Source organism: Polyergus mexicanus, unplaced genomic scaffold (genome assembly GCF_030449975.1).
Source record: "Polyergus mexicanus isolate NDT 795.1 unplaced genomic scaffold, iyPolMexi1.0 SCAF_21, whole genome shotgun sequence".
Taxonomy (NCBI): Eukaryota; Metazoa; Arthropoda; class Insecta; order Hymenoptera; family Formicidae; genus Polyergus; species Polyergus mexicanus.
The window spans coordinates 676,059-697,958 of NW_027223341.1; the positions used below are offsets into that span (position 1 = coordinate 676,059).

The window sequence follows — 21,900 nt, forward strand, 5'->3', positions numbered from 1 at the left end:
AAGCAGTGGTATCAACGCAAATGGTAAATCATATACCTAATTGTGATTTTTAAGATCTGCCACTGATCTGTTTAACTAATAGTTGATGGAACAAATAGGGAATAACCCAGATGAAATCTTGTAGCAAACTATTTGGATATTTTATTTTTTTCTCGCTCTTTTCCTCTCTTTCTCTCTTTCGTTTTTGATGTTGGAGCATCACCTTTTCTGTAACTTTTGTAACTTTTGAAATTAGACAGCATCTTCAAATTGCTCTTTATCGTAAGTCGCATCTCATGTATGCCAAAAAAACAAAAAAAAAATGACTAAGGAGTTTCTCTTTTCTTGGTAAAATTCGTCTGTAGCAAAGAAAATAGTATGCAATAATTACATCACATCGTCGATTTTATTTCGTAACTTTTATTCTATATATAATAGATACATTATGCTATTACTATATTTTTTCCTATTTTAATTCATAATGTATTTAAAATATCTTTAGATCGCGTGATATACGTACATATATAATAATATATATATTATATATGTAGGCTTTGACATTGTGTCTGCATTGCATTTCTTGGAATTTATACATAATCACTCATAATACATAATTACGCATAATTACTCATGCGTTTCTTTTCATAATTCAAAAGAATATAATTCAATAGATTCGGTACGAGCTAAGACAATAAATTCGTATATTTATGATATTACACATGTATATTATATGTACAATTATCTATAATTTATTTTTTGTATATGCATATACCTATCCATCGAGGTATATTTTGTTGCGTTGTTTTATATTGATTTTTATATATAATTTTGATTTTTTTATATAAATCTTAAATTATTATATTTGCTTCTAAAGTGTACACAAATTTATGTTGATAAATTTTTTTGATACGTGCGATAATACGCGAGAGAGAGTGCTAAATTGTATTTAATATTTTTTCTAATAGTTCAATATTATATCTCTCTACTGATATATATATTGAAATTATAAATCGTGTGTGTGTGTGTGTGTGTGTGTGTGTGTGTGTGTGTGTGTGTGTGTGTGTGTGTGTGTGTGTGTGTGTGTGTGTGTAAACAAACGATTAAATATATATGATTAAATAATATATGCTAATTAAAAAAAAAATTCTCATCCATATATGTAAAGTCTAGTAAGAAAATAAAAAAAAAGGAAATTTTTTTAATATTTTGAAATGAAATAGAGTTTAATTAATACGCGTATGTATTTTTATATAATATTTGTGCATATACAGAGGATTAAGATATTTTAAGTTAATAAATAGTAATGAGATTTGCAGGTACACCTACTAGTTATATTTCTATCCATATAGATCACATAGAAACTCATGATAATCTACTATGAGAAAATTACGAAAAGAAAAAAAGTAGAAGGATAATATGAATAAATAAATGATATGTAATGTATAGTATGTATGTATATGTATATATGTACGTATTTGTAAATGATCGAATACTCGATTGATCGTAAAATCCGATTAAATGCAATATTAAAAGATTAATTGATGTTTTTATAGTAATTATAAGTGAAAAGAGTTTATTATCAATAAACCGTATATATCATATACGGTGTGCAAACGATATGTTTATCCCGAATGAGATATATGTATATGTATAATACTATATATAATATTAACACAAACTTTTCAAATCGTTCAAATGTGTTCTATAGCATATTTACATAAATAATTTTTAATAAAAATTGCAGTTTGAAAATAGATTTACACTACCGTTATGATACTATGCAATTTACGGATGTTATTTTTACGGAGAATAATTCCTATATTGTGCAGAAAATATTTCTAAGAAGAAATTTAACATTATAATATACATATATCTACTCTAAAGTATATATAAATGTGTGCACATATTTTATTTAAATATCATACGACGCGCGATGAAGAGAGGATCCTAAAAATTAAATTCACCTTTAAATTTATATATTTACAAATATGTAAATATTTTATACAATAATTATATATATGGTATATGTATTATATATGTAATACGAATATTATTCTTCATGTTCTTAGAAAACTTACGAATTTATCTGATAAATTTTAGGATATATCTTGTAGTTACAATATCAGAAATATTACTTTTGCTTTAGACGGGAAAACTCTTTAACTTGGTTGGATTATATTTACAGATTTAAATTTTCATGACACTCGTCATATTTGACGGTAAATAATGTCGAAAATAGTTTTGATATCAAGATATATGATTATACATGAAAAAATAATAAAGAACTTCTTCATAATTAAATGTTAATATATGTATTCAAATACGCAAAAAATAGAATATCAAAAGATTTAAACAATTTAAAAAAGTTCTTTAAAGTTATATACTTTTAACGCCGATCCATTTTTTTATGAATTTGTATTAAAAAGGTCATAATTTGAAATTAAGAGAGATGAACGATATCATTACGTCTATAACAAAATATTATGTAGATTAATTTATTTAACACATTTTTTATCACATTTTCAAAAGTTAGAACATTTAATAATTATCAATGTTTAAAATTAACAAATTTAACGAACTATGTTTTTATATAAAAAAATAATTAAGAGAACTCTCTTTTAAATATCTGCCTTATATTCATTAAATGTGAAAGTAAAATTAATTGAACCAATCTTGATTTCATTAAAGGTATAATAATTCCAAGAGAATTGATATCGAGTTGTTATATATCTATTAATAATAATTACCGTTAACGTGATAGCGAAATGCTATTTATTAATTATACAAACACTTTTCGCGCACGTTATATTCCATAATTAGATAATGAACATTTTTTTTTAACTCTAAAGTTCATTATATGTTTATTTATGCTTATTTAGTTCTTCTTAATTTAAGATTATTAGACTTATGACATATCGTACATTATGATATATGGTATATGTGTTTTTGGCATATCATATGTGTGCGATATGCAGAACAAATTTGAATTAGTTTAGTTTTGCTCTACTAATGGATAATTTATCGCACAATATTAGATAAAATTGTCTAATTGTTGTTATTTTGCTAAACTTTGGCAAGGGACATCTGATGATATAAATAATTTCTAAAACAATTTTTAATACAGATATTTTGTGCTTTTTACGTTGAAAAATATACGTACATTGACGTAGTATATACGAAGAATAAATCAGACGATCACAGGATTCTTTGAGATCGGTTTTAAATTAACAGTTAATACGGATTCTCTCTCTCTTTCTTTCTTTATAGATAATTCCACCTTCCGCTATAAAGAGAGATCATTTTGAGAGAGCGGTCCGTTACCTATCCTCGCATTGCTATTAAGTCGTTTTGTCGTAATCGTGCTGTTTTTTGATTCCTTATTATTCACAGACGCGATTACATCCGGCGATTCTTTATTAATCGTCGCAACGGCCACAAATTCCTGTTCGTTATTAATCGTTTGAGTTGATCGCGAAGTGCGTGTTGATTCCCCATTCTTCTGATCCTTCAATTGCAATTCGTAACCTGCGGACAAAAATGGGGGAAAAGTCGAATGTGTTAAAATGATAATTATATTTTATAAAAGGAAAAGCTCGAAATAGTACTTACACTCGCTTTGAGTGGAGCAGTCTATAGCGATATGTTTTTTGATTGCTTTATTCTGATCGCAAGTTGCAGCTGTCAGAACTGTCGTCGCTGTTACTGGGCCCATCATATTCGAAACATTTGTGGCGGTTATCGCCGAACTTTTCGTCAGATTAGGCCTTCCTGCCCGTACGGTTGGGCGCACATTTCTCTCAGGCCGGATTAAAATAATGTATAGCTGCGCATATAAACAATACATGAATCGTTATTACAGTAAATTAAGCTAAAGTCAGAAATTAGTTTGCCCAGATATTCGGTAATTAAAATCCCATTTTATTTTTATTATTTTTTTTTTTTATACAAAAAACACGATTCTCTAAATTTCAATTCTCAAAAATAATTTTTTTTTGTCGAAAGTTCATTTTAGGAGAAATATTAATAAGAATACAAATCTTTAATATTTTGCATACATTACAACTGCGCGCGCGTGTGTGTTTATTAACTTGAATTCGCGCAAATCGAGATTTTTTTATCATTTATAAACACTAGGCGTAGCACATCCGAAATTCCAAAATTGCAACAATCTTGAGTGTTAATTTTGAAATGCTCGCATTTTCAAAATGATCAAACTTTACCTTTGGACTGAAGAGACAAACCACCGTTACAGACGCAGAAAGACTGATCGTGACCGACATCGAAGTAATTCTCAGTGCGACGTTACTTCCGGTACCGTAGTACAAAGGTATGAAAGCACACCATATAACGCACGTCGTATACATCGTTAAACCTACATTAGGAATATTGTTTCATAATAACGCTGTCCTTTTATCCTTCGTTAAATAATCGTGCAAATAAAGGCAATTTTTTTCAACCAAGTATCTTTTACGTACTACAATTACGTACTATAATTGACCGAATCCATGTTAATGTTTAATTTAGTTATAAGAGAATGTAGCACAGAATATGATACGAATAATTATATAACACGCGCAATGTACGAAATGGAAAAAGTAAACTTACCAATGTGCTTACTCTCGTTGAAGGCTTCCGGAATTTTTCTCGTGAGGACCGCATAGACAGTGCACACGACTATTAATATTGTAGGATACGCAAACGCGATCATATAGCTGGCGTCGATATAGTTATTGCAAACGAGCAAATTGTCTTCCATCGTAGGGTAGTGATGCATAGCTTTGGCGGGATCGATGATTATCCAAATTCCGTTAATTAAGATTTGTACGAATATTAATCCAAAACAGATAATAAGTTGGGATCGCGGTGATATGAAGGATGGTCTTTTCGCGCTTCCGGCATTAAAAATTCTTGAGATTCGATTGGTCTTCGTGAGTAATGCCGCGTATACTACCGTGAAGCAGAAGCCTGCGGCAAATCTATCAGCAGAGATGAAGTTGTATTTTTGTTTTTCTCTTAACAAATATTCTATTAATATCGAGAAATATTTTCTACATATATATCATATTTTTATCTCTGATTTTATAAATTGATATTCACAAATATTCAATTATCTTATTTTTCATTACGTTACGTCTAAATTTTTAGATTTGTTTTTAGACACTGTTTATATCCCGCGATATTATTTAAAGAAAATATTTTACTTTTATTATATTACATAATAAATTACACGAATTATAGGAAATAAAAAAAATTACAAAATTATTATAGAAATTTCTTAATCGTGTAAAACTAGTAAAACTCTTCATCATTTTTAATTAGATAGCGTAGTTAATTGTACACGAAGAGAATGTAATTTATAAAGTAACTTTGACAGTTGTAAGAGCAGAAAGATTAATATTTGGAACACTTGTAGAATATGCTCGAAAAGATTCACGGTTATTTACCTTTGAATACCGCAAACAATGTCAGTGGGTTTAAGTATCAAAGTGAATGTGACGAGATAACAGAGTAAAATTCCTGACAGAAGAACATAAGATAGTTCTCGTCCAGATGCACGTACAACGGGCGTGTCGTTATGTCTGAGGAAAACCCCGCCGACAAATAACGTGACCTATATTTACACAAAAAGATATATAAATCATATGATTATGTATGACATATAAAACATATGACGCAATTATTGCAGTTTGAGATATAAATTATATCTATTTCTCTTAACACGCTTTTAATCCCTTTCATTCAAACTGTCCTTAGTTCTAGAAAGTTACAAGGGATACCTACCAAAATTCCTGTGGCAGAAAAAGACATTGCGCTTATTGCCCAAGCGCTTTCCGGGCGTAGAAACTCTTCCGGAATATCCCGACATATTGAATGAGTTTCGTCGGGTAGCGTACCTTGACGACATTGAATACACTGCGTCTCATCTTTGGGATCTCGTATCTATATTTTAAAAAATGAAGTTGTATACAATAGATACCTTTCGCATAATTATATCTATCTACAAAAGTTGATAGAATAATGGAGCAAATTTGAATTTAATGTACACAGGATAATTATATAATTGAAAGGGTTATATATACAAGCCTCGAAACCAATTTATCGATAATCATCCTATATATTGATTCGAATTTGCCCTATGATTCTGTTACTTTTTTTATGATTAATTGATGATTAATCTCAAAATTGATTTTACTTTTTTATATAAATATATATTTTCTTATATATTCTTTTCCATTTGACGCATATCCAACAAGAACTATATCGAATAAAAAAATATACAGTATTTTCAAAATCAGTTATTACGCGATTGTGAGATAAATGGAATGTATACACAGGGATAGATATTATATTTTTTATCACCGAAACTGTAGAAAATTAATAATGGGTGTACACGCGTGTTTTTCTTTTCTTTTAATAAAAGAAATGGCGAGTTAAATTACAAACAAATCGGGTCTAGTAGGTTATTTATTCTTGACGATACGTCATTGACATACCTGATATTGAGTGCAATTAAAGCAATGCCAGCAGCATCTTTCGCCCTCGACATATTTCTTTGCTTGGCCGAGCTCACAAGGCAAAGAGCACACGCTCTCAGGTGGTTGAGGATGCCCAAGTTTAAATTGGATTTCTAAAACAAATACATGTATGTGATGACGATGTAGAACATTATAGCACGTTCGTATATAAATCCGGTACATTCTCATACGTTGTAAAATATGAAAATAGAAGGGCTTACCGGACAAATTCAATCGCAGCTCGCCTTCCAGGTATTTACCGACGCGTATCCACTTGTACTTGCCCGGTTCGATTTGCTTGAAATGTATGATGTTGTATCGCGCGGGTCCATCACCGTTCCTGTCGAATCTGAACTTGTCTCCGCTTAGACCTTAAACGTAGTCGTTCGATCGCCTATGAGTACCATGAAAACTTGATCGAGACGTATAAGCAACTAATCACGATAAAGATACTTTTCACCATATAATAAAGCGTGTAGGCTTGTTTAAAATATTTTTTTAAAATTTTATTTGATAAATATATGGCATTTATTATTTAATACGTGAAAGCATCTTAAAAGATGTTAGGTATCCTATCGTTTTATAATATAAATTTACAATGACTAGAATCGATTTCGACTAGACTCGCATCTCGTAATCTCTTCAAGAAACCATTTTGCTTACCCTCGAAATCCACCTTACGCAGGTAGTGTAGAAGCGTTATTCCCTTGGTCGGTTTCATTTTGTCGCATAAACCTTGCTTTCCATCGCAAAGGTCACGGTGCATATCTCTAGGAAAAGGAAGAATAGCGCTTTTTTTCATAATTTTCTCGAGAAGATTTTCAGATATATCGATGATTATAAATTTTAATTATACCGAAAAGCGTAAGCGAATGCCATTACTGCGTCGGAAACAAACTGTAGTTGATCCTCGAAAGCCGTATTTTGTTTGGTGAGACGTTCTTCCATTGTACAAATTTTTGTATATTTTTTATTGTATGGTGTCCGGGATGCATTCGGATATCGGCATTTGAAATAATCTTCCCAAAATTCTAAAATTAACGCATAAGTATACGTGATAATTTGATATATAATATTATGATGCTTTACGCATCTGCTTATACGCATCCTTAAACATCACACGTACCGAGAATAATGTTATTGTATATAATGTTTTTTTTTTTTAGAAAAAGAAATAGAACACATACATCGTTAATAAAATTGCTTCGATTGTTTTACTTGGCAACCGACAATCACGTTAAATGTCAGTCTACTTAGTAAAATCGTGTTAAAAGTTTCTATCGGTATGTATAGAGAAAATAAAATCTGACTTCTAACTTATAAGAACTGCAAACTTGTGCGTGTGTATAACATTATATGCGCATGCATATTGCAAAGTTGGAGTTGGCCAAGTTTCGCTCTCGTCGCATGCTCTGGCCGTGGTTCACTTACCGACGAACCACGGATTCCTTCGATTGTTCTCGACGGTCAAATTGAGGAAGTACTCTTCGAAACCCTTAACGGGATTTGCCTGAGGTTGAACCGATAGAGTGCCCTCGACTTCCGGCTCATTACCGTTACTTACTAATCCTCTTGCGCTCCAACCGTCACTCCCGATCCAGGAAAAAGCGCCGGTTGCGTTGCATCGTCTAACCGCTCTCATGACCCCGGCAACTTCTTGATCGGAACCGAAAATAATGCAACCTACGGCAATAAAGAAAGTTAGAAGAACTCCGTGAAAATATCGTCCGTAAATGCGGTGCTCTTTTATTGTCTTATCCTCTATTAACGCGGTCATTTTCGCTATTCGATTTTATTTTATCGCGGGAAAGTCATTTTCCCGAAAGCAAAAAGCTTAAGTTTTTATTGAAAAAAATGCCAATGAAACGTCTCGCTCCTCATCGTGGACGGCGATTCCTACGAAGATCAAGATTATACAGGATCCGGTAGGAATCGATGAGGGCTTTTTTATAAAGGACATAAGGTCGAGCCTGACGGAGCCGAGAACGGTTAGTTACAGAAAGGTCTAGAAGGAAATTCTGCATAAAATAGATATTTATCGCGAGATGCTTTTTTTTCTTACTGGAAAGTGTAATAGATACGCTTAAACAATCAGATGTATTGTTTTCTAAAATCGTATCTGTTTTTCTCGGAGACGGAATTATGCATTTAAGAAAAAATGTCGTGAATATTAATTTACCTTAAATCTCGTGTACACTAAATTTAATCATTACTTGCATCTGATTAATGGGAATTAAATTTTTATTGTTTATGGAATACCATATTACTATTTATATTATTTTTTTCTCTGCGTATATCTTTTAATCTATTAATATTTCGTGGAAACATATTTTTGCAAAATTTATTAAACATGTCAATGTCTTTTTTTATTTATTAGATGTGTCAAATGATTAATTTTTGAATACTATTTCTTTCTTTAAAAGAAGAAGTTTGGTTGAAAATGTGAGTTATTTATCAAAAATGTTGGTAGAAAGTTACACAAGTATGAAAGATTCAAAAAATCACCAAGGGATTTCAAGGTTCGGGACCGTGTTGAATGGATTAAATGGATGAAATATTTATTCGCCCGAGGTAGAAACATCTTTGTCCGTCAGACTGAATTGCTAATCTTTATTTCTCTGAAATAAAATCATTTTAAAGTGTACTTTTATTTTAGCGTGTGTAGAAAGTATCAATTATACTTTTTGTTCTTGTATATATGTGAATGGAATATATATGAAGAGAGAGTTATCTGGCAATGTCATAATTTTTATGCACCTTACAGCCGTTCTCGCTTTACACCATTTCTCATTTTGCGATCGCGAAAATAGCAACGTACATTTCTTCGTTTCTCTGCCATCCATATCTTGTGTGTGTCTGTCGTATTTAAATTTTCTCATTAATTTACATCGAAATGTTTAAATGTTTTCTTAGCGGTGCGTGTAAATACGCTTCGCTGTTAGTTATGAGAACGATACAAGTATAATGTAGATTATAAACGCAATGTCTGCTTGTACACCGATTATACAAACTGATGTGAAATATATATTACATTTCTAATACAATATAATCATGCAAAGTTTATCTTAACTCTTATAACATAAAGCAACATTTAAATAAACTCATTACAAGTTTGATATTTATTGTAATTTGATTTGGAATTTTACATATTTTTACGTATGTTATTTTATTTTTCCTAAAAATCTTTATGAGAATATTAATATCTTAATTAAGGATATCCTCCTCCAATGATTTAAATCCAATAATTTAAATCGAAAATACTAATTATTCTTTAAAGCCAATATCATTGAAAATAATACAAATATTAGAAAAGATCGTTTAATTTCTGCATTACGCGAAATACTTTGTTGAATCTTTAATGATTTGCTGGAACGTGTGTGCGAACATTCGATTAAAGCTATATAAGTTAAACTGCACTTGATATCCATCCGATCTGCAAATAAAATCCAGGGATTTAGCGTACGCTCGTTTAGGAAGATCTTAGAAAGAAATGAGAGAGTTAGGTGAGTTATGTAGATTTTCAACAAGTTTCGGACAAAATGCCGTTTGCGGAGTAAGTCGCGTTTCCATTTCGTTAATGAATCCACTTCGTCACTCTGAAACGAATCGAATGGAATTCAGAGTCTTTGTTACATTCGCCATTCGATACAATATTACTTCGTAATCCTGCGTTTGCGATTCGTTTATATTTTGAAATAATTTATATTGATTAAAATGATGAAATGGTATAAATGAACAGATCGCCACGATCTCTCTAATCTCTTTCTCTCTCTCTCTCTCTCTCTCTCTCTTTCTCTTAGTAATAATTCAAATCCTTTTTAATGACATTTATTCCATTGAGAAACCCATTATCGGAGAAACGTTGATTAAGATTTTAATGCGGTTTACTTACAGAGGTACATAGATTTGTAATTTAGGAGAAAAGGGAAAGAGAGAGAGAGAGAGAGAGAGAAGAAGAAGACATAATTAATTTATTACGTTGATATAATAAAGGAGTAAAGGATTCCCAGAATCCTTTACTCCCTAGGCACATACCAAATGAAAGATTTTAGACATTATAAATATATATTGTATATATAAATAATACATAAAATACGCATATGCATGCATACATTGTATATGCTTTTAAAGGCATTAACATAAGAGAGAAAAAAAATATAATTTTTATTTATGTCTTTTTCTACACGAGTACTTCTTTTTGTTTTATTAAGTCTTTATCTCTTACCTCTTGCTCGTGGTTTTGTTAGCAACTTTAAAATGATATTATCGTAGGCGATCTCCTTGGCAACCCCAGAATCCTTTACTAACTTTTCTTTGATGGCGATACATATGTTATGTTTTCCTAACAGCTCCTCGAGTTCCTCAAAAGCCTGCAACGCAGAGGAATAGAAACAGATACATTTTGTTGAATACGTTTCCAATAAAGCATTGTATCTAACGCTGGCTCGTAATCTTCATCGAACAGCGCACGTAGTGCTTTGAGATCTTTTGGAAGAGAAACGAACATAGAGCAGAATGAATAAAAGAGCGGGAAGGAAATGTACCTTAATGGAAAAATACAGGTTAATATGGAATGTCTAAAGACTCCGTATTTTTTTCTGCAAAAAATCATGATAGAGATAAAAAATATATATGTAACAAAGATCGCCGCATTGGCATTAAAGACATGAGCACATAATATTTAGCACATAATTGTTCTATGCTCGTATGTGGAAATAGTATCCAATAACAATTCTTGTTAACGAAAGTGCTAGATATATTAAACAATCTTTGTCGAATTTAGATTTACATTAGATTAATAAAATTGTAATACGACAATACTGGTTATCTCCGTCTTCTTTGTCATCATCGTTATCTTGTATTGTCAACAGAGATATTCGTTTTTTGATAGGTACATAATATTAAAAAAACTGCTTTATAACAATTGAAAGATACATAAGGTTTCGAATTTGCATTATTGAGATTCTTTTGTTGCATTCTTTTGCTGCATCATAAAATGAATCGCACAATTGACTTCCGCAGATAGACTCCGATAGTGATGTAGAAAAAACTCCGTTACTTTGTCGGACAAATGGATATTTGTAATAAAAATCCCCATTCGCGTTCCGTGCTTCTGGCTTTCGATTGCTCGTTGAAAAATGTTCCCTTAGTGCCACGAAATCATATATATATATATATATATATATATATATATACATATACACAGACATGTATGCGCGCGCGCACGTATGTGCTTTGTGTAAGAATGTGTATCGATTCGCTCCTCCTAGACCACTTTCTCTATGTGCATTTTTTGTATGTGCGATCCGTGTGCTGAGTTGTGAGATCCCTTGATTTCCAATCCCATGGCATTATCGATTAGTTGCGTCATCATACAGAAAAACATAGTTATACGTGAATGTCGCGTCTCTTCTCCCGTAATTTTATTCATTTTCTAACATTTTTCAAGATAATGAGTCTATGATAAAAAAAGAATTTGAAAATTTTCACGTTTTTTATATCATAAAAAGCGATTTTTATATTATGTCATTGTAAAATTAAAATATTAAATTAAAATTTAAAATTTTTTATATAATCAATAAATATTTTATAACATATATAATAATTAAGCGCGATGAGGAGAGGGAGGGGGAGGGGGGATCAATATTGATATAGAATTAAAAGGTTCAAAAATATTCTTACTTGAGTCAAGGAGCAGTTATTTTTGAAAAAAGCTTAAGAGATACTGAAGTCAATACTAAAGACGTGTTTTTTATATTCTACTATTATATTATCTTTTAAAAAATAAAAATAAAATATCTATTATAAAATAAAAAAAAAACATATGTATTAAATCTTACTGGTATACCGGTATGAAATATTCTCTAATTAATACGGATAACTCGCATGTGTTCATTGTTTGACGAGTTGCGATAAATTATTAGTTAAATCGTCTTTGGTTGGAGAGAGTGGCTTCAAGCTCCTACGTATATATTATACATGCAAAGCGCGCGGTTCTTCCTTCATTATTATAGGACGCTATTGGACATCATAATGCTAACCCTTGTTTCGGCATGCGCGAGAATTGAATTTGGCTGCGCATGTAAATGCCAATCTCATGGCATTAGAAGATGCCCCATTATTTAGATTTAGAGAGTCCGTGAAACCGAGAATTCTCGAATCAATTGCGTGTCTTGCTGAACATTTATCAAATTCATTTATGTACTCGACCATTATATTTATGACGTTGCAAGTTGGAGGTAATGTTTTGTACTATAGAGGATTTGAAATCATTGTTTGAGAAAGCTTTATGTTTCATAATAATTATGACTCTGTCACATTTATTTGAATTTTTCCCAAGTTGTAGAAACACATTTGTAACAAATAACACTGAGATAAAATTTTTGCATTGGTAGAATAATATTTATTCGTAGCGAATACTCTATTCAAAATAATGCGAATAAAGTATGAGGAAGGAATTTAATATAAATCAAACGCAAGGTTGAAAATGAACTTAAAAATGTCTAGAAGTGTGTGTGTCTGTGTGTATGAAGAATATCCCACAATTGAAAATCTTTGGAATTATACGCGAGGGATCGTCAAAAAGATAAGTGCGATATCTCGAGAGAATAGAGGAGAAGAAAGTTTAGCGAGGGGCTACATACGGATTTTTCGCAGCTCTTAAATATTTATTAGGCTAAAGATCTTTTCGAACTTTTCTGTATGTCTTTATTCTTCGTACATATTTACGGTTATTATATTTCGACGGATTTTGTATATGTTGTTATACAGGGGCACACTCTTTTATCTTTTAAACTAAACGAGATGGACCGTAACAAATATACATCAAATTAAATGGTTCAAATTGAACTCTATTTTGAGCATAGTAATTGTTTCCAAAAGTTATCTGTGTTAACGAACGAGGAGGTATGCATAATTTTTTTATAATAATCTGGATATTTCGATATGAAAAAAGTTGTAGCGCTGTTCGAATCGAATAATGTATGATATAATATAAATATTTTATATATTATATAAATTTTATCAATTTAATAAAATATCACGGGCGACGTCTATCTTTTTATTTTCGGCCCTGCGATATGGCCAATTTCTAATTGATTATTATGATCAAATGACAACATGACATACGTCAATCTCTATTGCACGAGTTAGAAATTGGCCATACCACAAGGCCGAAAATGAAAAGGTAGACGTCGTTCGCGATATTTTATTAAGTCGTATAATATGTAATAATGATAAAACTCGTATAATATGTAAAATATTTGCGTTATATCATTACGTTGTTGTATTCGTTTCAAACAGCGCTACAATTTTTATCATATCGAAATATCCACATTATTATAAAAAAATTATGCATACCTCTCCGTCCGTTAACACAGATATCTTTTGGAACCTAATCATTATGTTCACAATAAAGTTTAATTCGAACCATTTAATTTAATATATATTTGTTACAGTCTATCTCTTTTAGTTTAAAAGATAAAAGGACGTGGCCACTTTTAATGGGACATTCTATACATTTCGTTACACTTTTTACAAAACATTACATAATAGCGCGAATATAACATGAGCTTAGTTAAAGAATCTGTAGACGAGTGGAAACGATCGTTTTACTCGCCATTCGTGTAGTATTCAAATTTCATCGGTCAAGTGAACAAAGTGTGTTTCTCGCAAACACATTCCTTCTGGAATATAGATGAAGCATTTTTAATATCAAATATCTCGAGATATTTTCTTCGATTTATTTAAAAAATTTCGCGTTTCGAGTTTCTATATCTCGCGTGCAAGCACGCATTTCAGGAATAATTTAGCATTTTTTCAATGCGCAAAAATACTACGGAATTATTCTGTAGGCTTTTTAGGATATTCTGCATGCAAACGAAACTGCATCCGCCACTCAATTAATCTCCGATTCTTTAATTCTTTAATTTCCGGTGTAGCGATAACGTCGGTAATCGCGAACCATGCAAGATTGATTCTTATATATAGAAGAATCTAAATAACGCAACAAAACCTAATGTGTTTTGTGTTTTTTTTCTTTTCTTTTCTTGCTTGAGAAGAGGAATATAGTACAATATTATAAATTCTATCAAGAATTCACGCGCAGGGATAATCACTACGCATATATATGATAGATGATAATGAAACTCTGATCAGCTGGATAATGTCATAATGTGAATTTTTTTCCGATTGTGTCGCCAGCTATTGCGATTTAATCTTTTTACATTGAATCAGTAAAAAATACAGATTAAAGAAGATTTCAAAAACAGTGAAATACTGCAGTGCTATACTTAAAACAGAAAAATTACTGCTTACCTATGATAATACACTGATTCTATTTAAGAGAATATGAAAGATATAATAATAGATCAAAATCATTTCTCGCTGCGCTTTCTAAATAGGATTGCGTCGCTACTGTCGCGTAATGTCTACGAGATTTAATGCAGGCATATTGATCATCGCGTTTTGCTCTCAAATGCGACAATTGTGTGATTGATGCTACGATGGCGTAAATTTGACACCCAATATCGTATTATTTCCCACGGTTGTTAAATTTCTCGCGTATTTTGAAACGAATGTTTTTTTTTTTGCCGAACTTTGTAATCTGTGCTTAACGAACATATAATTAAAATGATTGAGCCTTATTTTAACGAACATAAATTGAAAAGAATAAGTATTGTATATACGAGCTACTGTTTTGTCTAAAATTTTGTGTCAAATAGTTAAATCTTGATATTGTTTTATGTGACACAATCGTATACATCATAATCGTGTGCTTATGTGTATCGTGATATTACGCATGCTGTATAAGTGTTTATAACTGATTATATCAGTGGCATAGCGAGCTATGCTCATTGCTGTTTGCATATTTATCATCTTTCTTTTCTCGTCAATCGTCAAATTTTTTCAAAAATTATTTGTTCTACTCGTTCAGAAATCTGCTTTTTGATTTTTAATGTAATTGTGCTTTGAATAAAAATGAGAAGATTTAAAAAGGCCGAGATATTGGCGTACTGACAGCTCGATATTGTTGAAATTTTTGTCATAAAACTACACACTAGCATTTTTGGATTGAATATCAGAGCCTTCTTTACCTCTTTTATCCTCCCTCGTTAAAAAGAAAACAAAAAAAAAAGACGTAACGATTTGTAATAATTCTTAATTATTTCGAATTTCTTATTCTATGGTTTATTATATTATAGTGCAAATAAATCTTTGTTTCATTTGCGTCGTCTTGCGAATTGTAGAAATTATAGAAATATATTATAATTGTAGATACCTTAGCCTATTTTCTTAGAGAGATGGATATCTGGATATTAATATCTCTTTATCAAACGAATTCCATATTTCTGTTATGCAATATAAAGATAGTTGAACTTTTTAAAAGTATTCACTGAATGTATACTCGAACTATACGATTCCTTCGTAATACTTTTTTTTTCTGGTATAATAACAAAAGATATTATTTTTCTGAATTTGTTTATGAAACACTTGTTTGTTATGAACCAAGTTAGCATTAAGATCATTTTCATATACATAGTTTTTCAATCGGCTGCAAACAAATGCGAGAACGAATTCTTTATTATAAATATAATGAATAAACAAGAACACGTGTGCATCTTATGTATTATGTATAGACGTATACACGTATATTGTAGGACAATATTTCGTGATAAAATGTGACGAAAAAGACGTTTATGTATTTTTCATAACGCGAGCGCAATCGATTAAAGATAACACATTCTCGTTTTTCTGCAATATAAGCTACAAAAGTTGTCAGCTATTGTTTCCCGTTATGGGGCATTATTTCGATATATTTCTCAATTATGTTCTCACATCATAAGCGCGTTAGTTTTTAAGTCGAAAACGGATGAGCAACTATGCGCACACCGGTATACGTCGCTCTAAGTAGCGTTCTTTTATACTAATCCGACATTTATCGTTATCAAATAGCTAAGCCGTAAAAGCTGCCTTGGTAAATTTCTTTTTTTTTTTCAGCTATAATTCTTTTTCGTGATTACACCTAAACCCGTTATTGTAATTTTCTTTCTTTTACTTTTTTTTTTCCCGGTCCTTGCGGCTTCTTTCTGTCGCATAATTTGCGCGATTGTTTCCATTGTATGAATTAACTTGTGCAGAATCTTTCTCTCTCCCCTGCCTTCTTTAAATTTACATTAAATTACTAAAAACAAAAACATGCTATTTATTTGTTTGATATAATTAATAAATCCGTTTTTTTTATACAATATTATATTATTGCTTTGATTGATTTGATTGATTGATTGAATTATTTGCTTTGCGCGTAAAAGCTTATTGTCGTGGCACCAACATCGTTTATTCTATGCTATTGAGGAAAACAATTCGATATAATAGATAATCTGTAACAGAAATTAGGATGGAAATTAAATCCTGCTATATATAGCCATATGAGAAAATCATATGAATTAGTATTTGATACGGATTAGATACACGCGCGCGGAATAATTAGATGCGGATGTCACATGCATGATTGCGTATGAATAATTTAATAATTAGAAATAACGATCATTGATAATGATTCCGTCGCATCATTCAGAATATAGCAATATCAATATTTTGAGCAAATCGTCGATATTTGCTATGGATATTCCATATGGCAAATTGTTAGCAAAGCACACAAATATATATATCTTCTTTTATAACATAATAAGAAGGTGGCTTTTTTAATTATATTTAATACAAATAGATTGATGCAACAGAGTTTATAGTTTAAAGTATTTACTTATGGAAAAGCTTTTTAGCATCTTTTCCACCATAATTTAATGTTCCATTAAATTCATATTGCTTTTTATTTGCTCGACATTGTGAAATCAAATAACTCGAGGTTTATTACAAAGTTAAATATCTCTATTAGTAAGCAATTAGCGTATAATTTTACATGTATGTTAAATTTTCATGTAGTAATCTAAGAAGATAAAAGAAAAAAAAACAGAGAGAGAGAGAGAGAGAAATATATCTTTCTTTTATATACAGTGTATACACATAATATAAGAAATATAATAAATACATAAAGGCATAACGTGATAATAATGGAAGTATACAATATATGTTTCGCGCAAATTTTATGATCAAACACTGTCCATGAATTTAAAACAAAAAATTACGATCGAGTATCACATACCTTTATGCCGTAGTTACTCTCCTCATAAATGATGGAGACATAACTCCAGCCCATCGTTAATACAATATCGACCATCGCCTTGACTTGATAGTGATCGCTAGGTATGGTACGGCTAAAATATTCGAAGCGTTGCTTGTTGGAAAGCTCTGGACTTGTTGAGAAAAAGGAGACCTACAATAAAGACGAATTTTAAATTATTTACATATAAGGAAATTGTTACACAAATTTTATAATGTTAGATCGATCATCGTAATAAAAAATAATCGTCTCTAAATCTGTTTTATAGATTTATGTTATTTGCATGTAGAAGAATTTTTGCATTATTTCTTATATAGTGCAGTAATGGAAAGATCAAAAATACAGAAAAGTACATTATTATTAATTAAGAATATTGTTGTAATAAATATTGAAATTACAACAAAACCTTAAAAACATAAAAGAAGCAAAAATATTTTATAAGATTTGTGTATACATACAAGGGGTAAAGAACTTGTTAAAATAAATAACCTATACAACATTTTCTTTTACGACACATTCGAAATTGCTATGTCAACAGTTCAAAGTGTTTAGGAATATAAAACTTTTGGAAAGCTTCCATCGTCTTCATTTTTAATTTCTAAATCTTATCCGAAAAATATCTTTTTTTTTAAAGATTGATATTTGAATTTCAAGCTCGAAAAATAACTGGATACTGGGTGTTTTATTGCGTCGCGTATAGCATTATCGAACACGAATGTCGCGTTGGTATCGGATAATTCCATTTCTAATTGCGAGTGAGTGACTGCATCTGACTAAAAGCGAAGTAAATTTGAATTCTCTTGCAACCGGTCGACGTTTCTGAAATGGACCGAGAGAGTGAAAGCGTGTAATTTAATGACTGTCAGAGAATTACACGTTAACTTGTGTATTTTTTTTCGAAAGAGAAGAATGTATCTTGGGAACGGTCAGTGATATGAAGATAATCAGTTAATTTATATCATTCGCCATCCTTTAAAAAGCGATTTATACCACTATTGTCGGAAAGCTGGACGCTAAAAGGGACACAAAATTTCACTACTTTTAAAGCATCTCAAAGATGCAATACACAAGAATCTTAATATTCAAGCGCACAAGAAGATATAGCGTCAAAGCTCGAGAGAGATATAAGTAATGAAAAAGCCATTGTGTTACGAAGCTTCAAGGATTCAAGAGTTCAAGATTGTAAGAGTTCAAAGATTAAAAGAGAGATCGGATAATCAAAAGGCTTAAATAGCAAGATCGAAAGATTCGGAAATCAAAGTTCCACGAAATCGTGAATTCTTAAAGAACAAAGTTTAGAAGATCTAATAACGTAAAATATTTAAGGAACAGAGGAACAGAGTAAAATCAAATATATCCAGCTGTTTGACAGTCTAATATTTGGAGATCATTCGAAACGACTTACTCATGGGTTTGAAGATTCATGGAGTAACAAGAGTATAAATTTAATCTGTCGAAGGACAAAGCATTCAGGAAACGATGATGGTTGTACGTGAAAGACATCATTTGTCTAAATCATGTGTTTCATCGTAACATTCCATAATAAGTTTTACCATCAGTCTGTCATTTATCTATGGACCAAATTCTCCCCTCTGTATTTCCATACAATATTCTACATTTGCTATTCTGTGGTGACGCTTATCGAAGAAAAGGCGATTTTGATGATTAATTATCTTTTCATCGTGTAGGTGTAAATCGACTTGTTCGAAATCAACTTGGTGATACAATCGCGTTAGAGAACTTTGACGAATATATACTATTATCTTATGATTATCAAACTGGCAAACTTTCTATTAACGTTTCGATTTTCAAATTGCTATTTTGTGATAAAATTGTATGCTCTTCGCATATCGTGACTCGCTGAATATCGAATGGTTTGAACTCGTATGATTCAATTTTTTATCTTATATTTGTAACTTATATTTATCGTAAGATATATATATATTTTTTTTTATATATATATATTTTATAACACAAATTCTCGTGGGATCGACGGTTTTACTTGCCCTCGATCGTCGTTCGATTTGTCTTGTTAGCTAGTAACGAGATTTTTTTTCAAAATGTTTGATCTCCGAGCTAGCGATGTCGATGCGTACGCATCGCATGAGTTTATGTAGTGAGAAATGAGGCGGCGTTATCTCGCGCCACGAGGGTACCAACGCTATTTTTCTTCGGAATAATACACGTCCTATCATATATCGCGGTTGGTGCATGCTATGGCGAATATATTTATCACGATTTGTCAGATTCAGAATGATTACTATCGACTCTATGAAAACTCGCTTGTCCAATCGTATAAACATCAAGCCGCGTCGATGGATTATTAAAGCTTCGACTCGATTCGCTCGCTTGACTTGATCGATTAATTATATAACAAGTCTGCAAATTTCTTCGCTTGCTACGCTGAGATGAAAATACTGATGAAAGATAGATTTATGCGAGTAACGAGAAAAACGTTTCGAGACGCTAACTATTTATGCATGATCGAAAAGATTCAAAACTTGAAAATAATTTTTTTCTTTTTCTATCAGCGGCGTTATAAAAGTATGGAAAATTTTAACTGATGTTGAGAGATGCTAGGGAAACTATGAAAATCTTTAATTTCTCGTCACGACGATATGCAACAATTTATATTTTGCCGACATGTTTTATATGAAAACGAAAATGTAATAATTATATTTACATACAATCCCTCACTACGCTAATAAAATAGGATAAGAGGACACGTTCTCTCGAATCATTCGGTATATTCACCAATACTTTATAACAATATACTCAGTCCTCGTAAAGAGGATTTGATATGCTTTATATATCAATATTAATAATTCGAGAATCATTTCTTTCAGTCATAATTACATTTTTATATGTATTAAATTATCTCGACAAATAATATTTCTTGTTTATTTCTCGCAATTTTCTGATCAATCGCGTCGTAATTAAACTTATCTGAAAATCTAGTACATTATCGCGTATATTGAAACTAATTATATGCCTTTTTGCGTTGCGTATAATAAATTATATATTATATGAGAAATTTTAAGAGTCTTAATATATATTCACGATGACGACAAAAAGAGGACGAACGTTTTTAAGTGATTATTTATTATAAATCGCATAAAATATTCAGCGATGGATTGATAGTAACGATAAAAATGCTAATGACGGCGGTCAAAGTTATAAAGTCCGGGTTAATTAAAAAATTTTACGAACGATTATAAATGTACTTTTAATCGGATAATGTAAATCGCATCCTTCCAAAGTCTTTATAAATTGAATCTACGATTACTTTCTACGAAGATTATCTCTAGATAATGCGACGGCAAGCAATGAGTATCTTTTTCCTTTTATATTTTTACGCGAAGTAATTTTTATTCTTAAAGTCTTACATTCTTCTTCCTATTTCTTGCCAAAAGTGTGCCGACAATCGAGAAGTGGCGGCAGAACGGTTATCAATCATTATTCAAATTTCAGCTACGACGTCAACAGCATATTTTCAAATGGGGGAAATTTTGTATGGGCGATGTGTATAGGTCCTTGACGAGATGCGATTTCATTTATTTAGTTCACGTGACTTGAGCTCGCGTCGCATCGCGCGGCTTACGTCCTGAATCTCGATCTTAATCCTACGGGCTTCAACAGTCGCTTCTAGCAGCGACGAAGAACCACTTACAGAAATTGTTGCTGAACGTTTTCTTTTCAACTAATTCGATTCGCGAAAATCGTGACTAAAATTTATGACGACGGTATCGACTTGACGCGATTAAAGCTATTCTACTTTAATCGAACAGTAATAATTAATGAGGATTAGAGTAGATTATTGTTATCGTATATGAGTTTTTTTTTCAATAATAATTAAAAATACACACATCGAAAAATATAATCTTATAATTCTTGCGAAGTGTTATAATTTTTGAAATTGTATATAAATCAAATCGTTTAATCGAACACATCTTTTTCTACTTTCAGCTCTTCTTTCTATGTCTATTGACGAGAAATTTGACATTTCGCGATAATGTAGGTACGGTAGCCGATTATGTAATTTAGATTACCTCTCGCAGCATTGCCAGTATGAATCTTTGTACGCGTATGTTATTGAATCCTGATTGTGAGCTGACTAGTGTTTGCTTGTCGATCAAACTGCGATATGCATATATATGTGTATGCACGCCATACTGATTGACATAGCGGAGCTCTCTTTGATGCGTATGCACTTTCCGCCTAAGCAGG

The 21,900-nt window shown here is 31.3% G+C and overlaps 1 protein-coding gene across 4 annotated transcripts in view; it reads right to left on the minus strand.

The window, feature by feature from the left end:
* Nucleotides 1-2,858: 2,858 nt before the first annotated feature.
* The window catches only part of Glurb (metabotropic glutamate receptor B), a 107,766-nt gene continuing 88,724 nt past the window's right edge, over nucleotides 2,859-21,900 (minus strand). For all 4 annotated transcript variants that reach the window (XM_070312056.1, XM_070312055.1, XM_070312057.1 and 1 more), the window contains 13 exons: nucleotides 17,656-17,826; nucleotides 10,720-10,864; nucleotides 7,926-8,177; nucleotides 7,351-7,525; nucleotides 7,158-7,264; nucleotides 6,716-6,865; nucleotides 6,474-6,607; nucleotides 5,761-5,919; nucleotides 5,424-5,590; nucleotides 4,585-4,955; nucleotides 4,200-4,351; nucleotides 3,589-3,802; nucleotides 2,859-3,504 (listed from right to left, as the gene is read on the minus strand). In XM_070312056.1, the coding sequence (XP_070168157.1) occupies nucleotides 3,263-3,504; nucleotides 3,589-3,802; nucleotides 4,200-4,351; nucleotides 4,585-4,955; nucleotides 5,424-5,590; nucleotides 5,761-5,919; nucleotides 6,474-6,607; nucleotides 6,716-6,865; nucleotides 7,158-7,264; nucleotides 7,351-7,525; nucleotides 7,926-8,177; nucleotides 10,720-10,864; nucleotides 17,656-17,826 (2,439 nt within the window). In that variant the 3' untranslated portion in view covers nucleotides 2,859-3,262. The remainder of the gene's footprint in view (nucleotides 3,505-3,588; nucleotides 3,803-4,199; nucleotides 4,352-4,584; nucleotides 4,956-5,423; nucleotides 5,591-5,760; nucleotides 5,920-6,473; nucleotides 6,608-6,715; nucleotides 6,866-7,157; nucleotides 7,265-7,350; nucleotides 7,526-7,925; nucleotides 8,178-10,719; nucleotides 10,865-17,655; nucleotides 17,827-21,900) is intronic.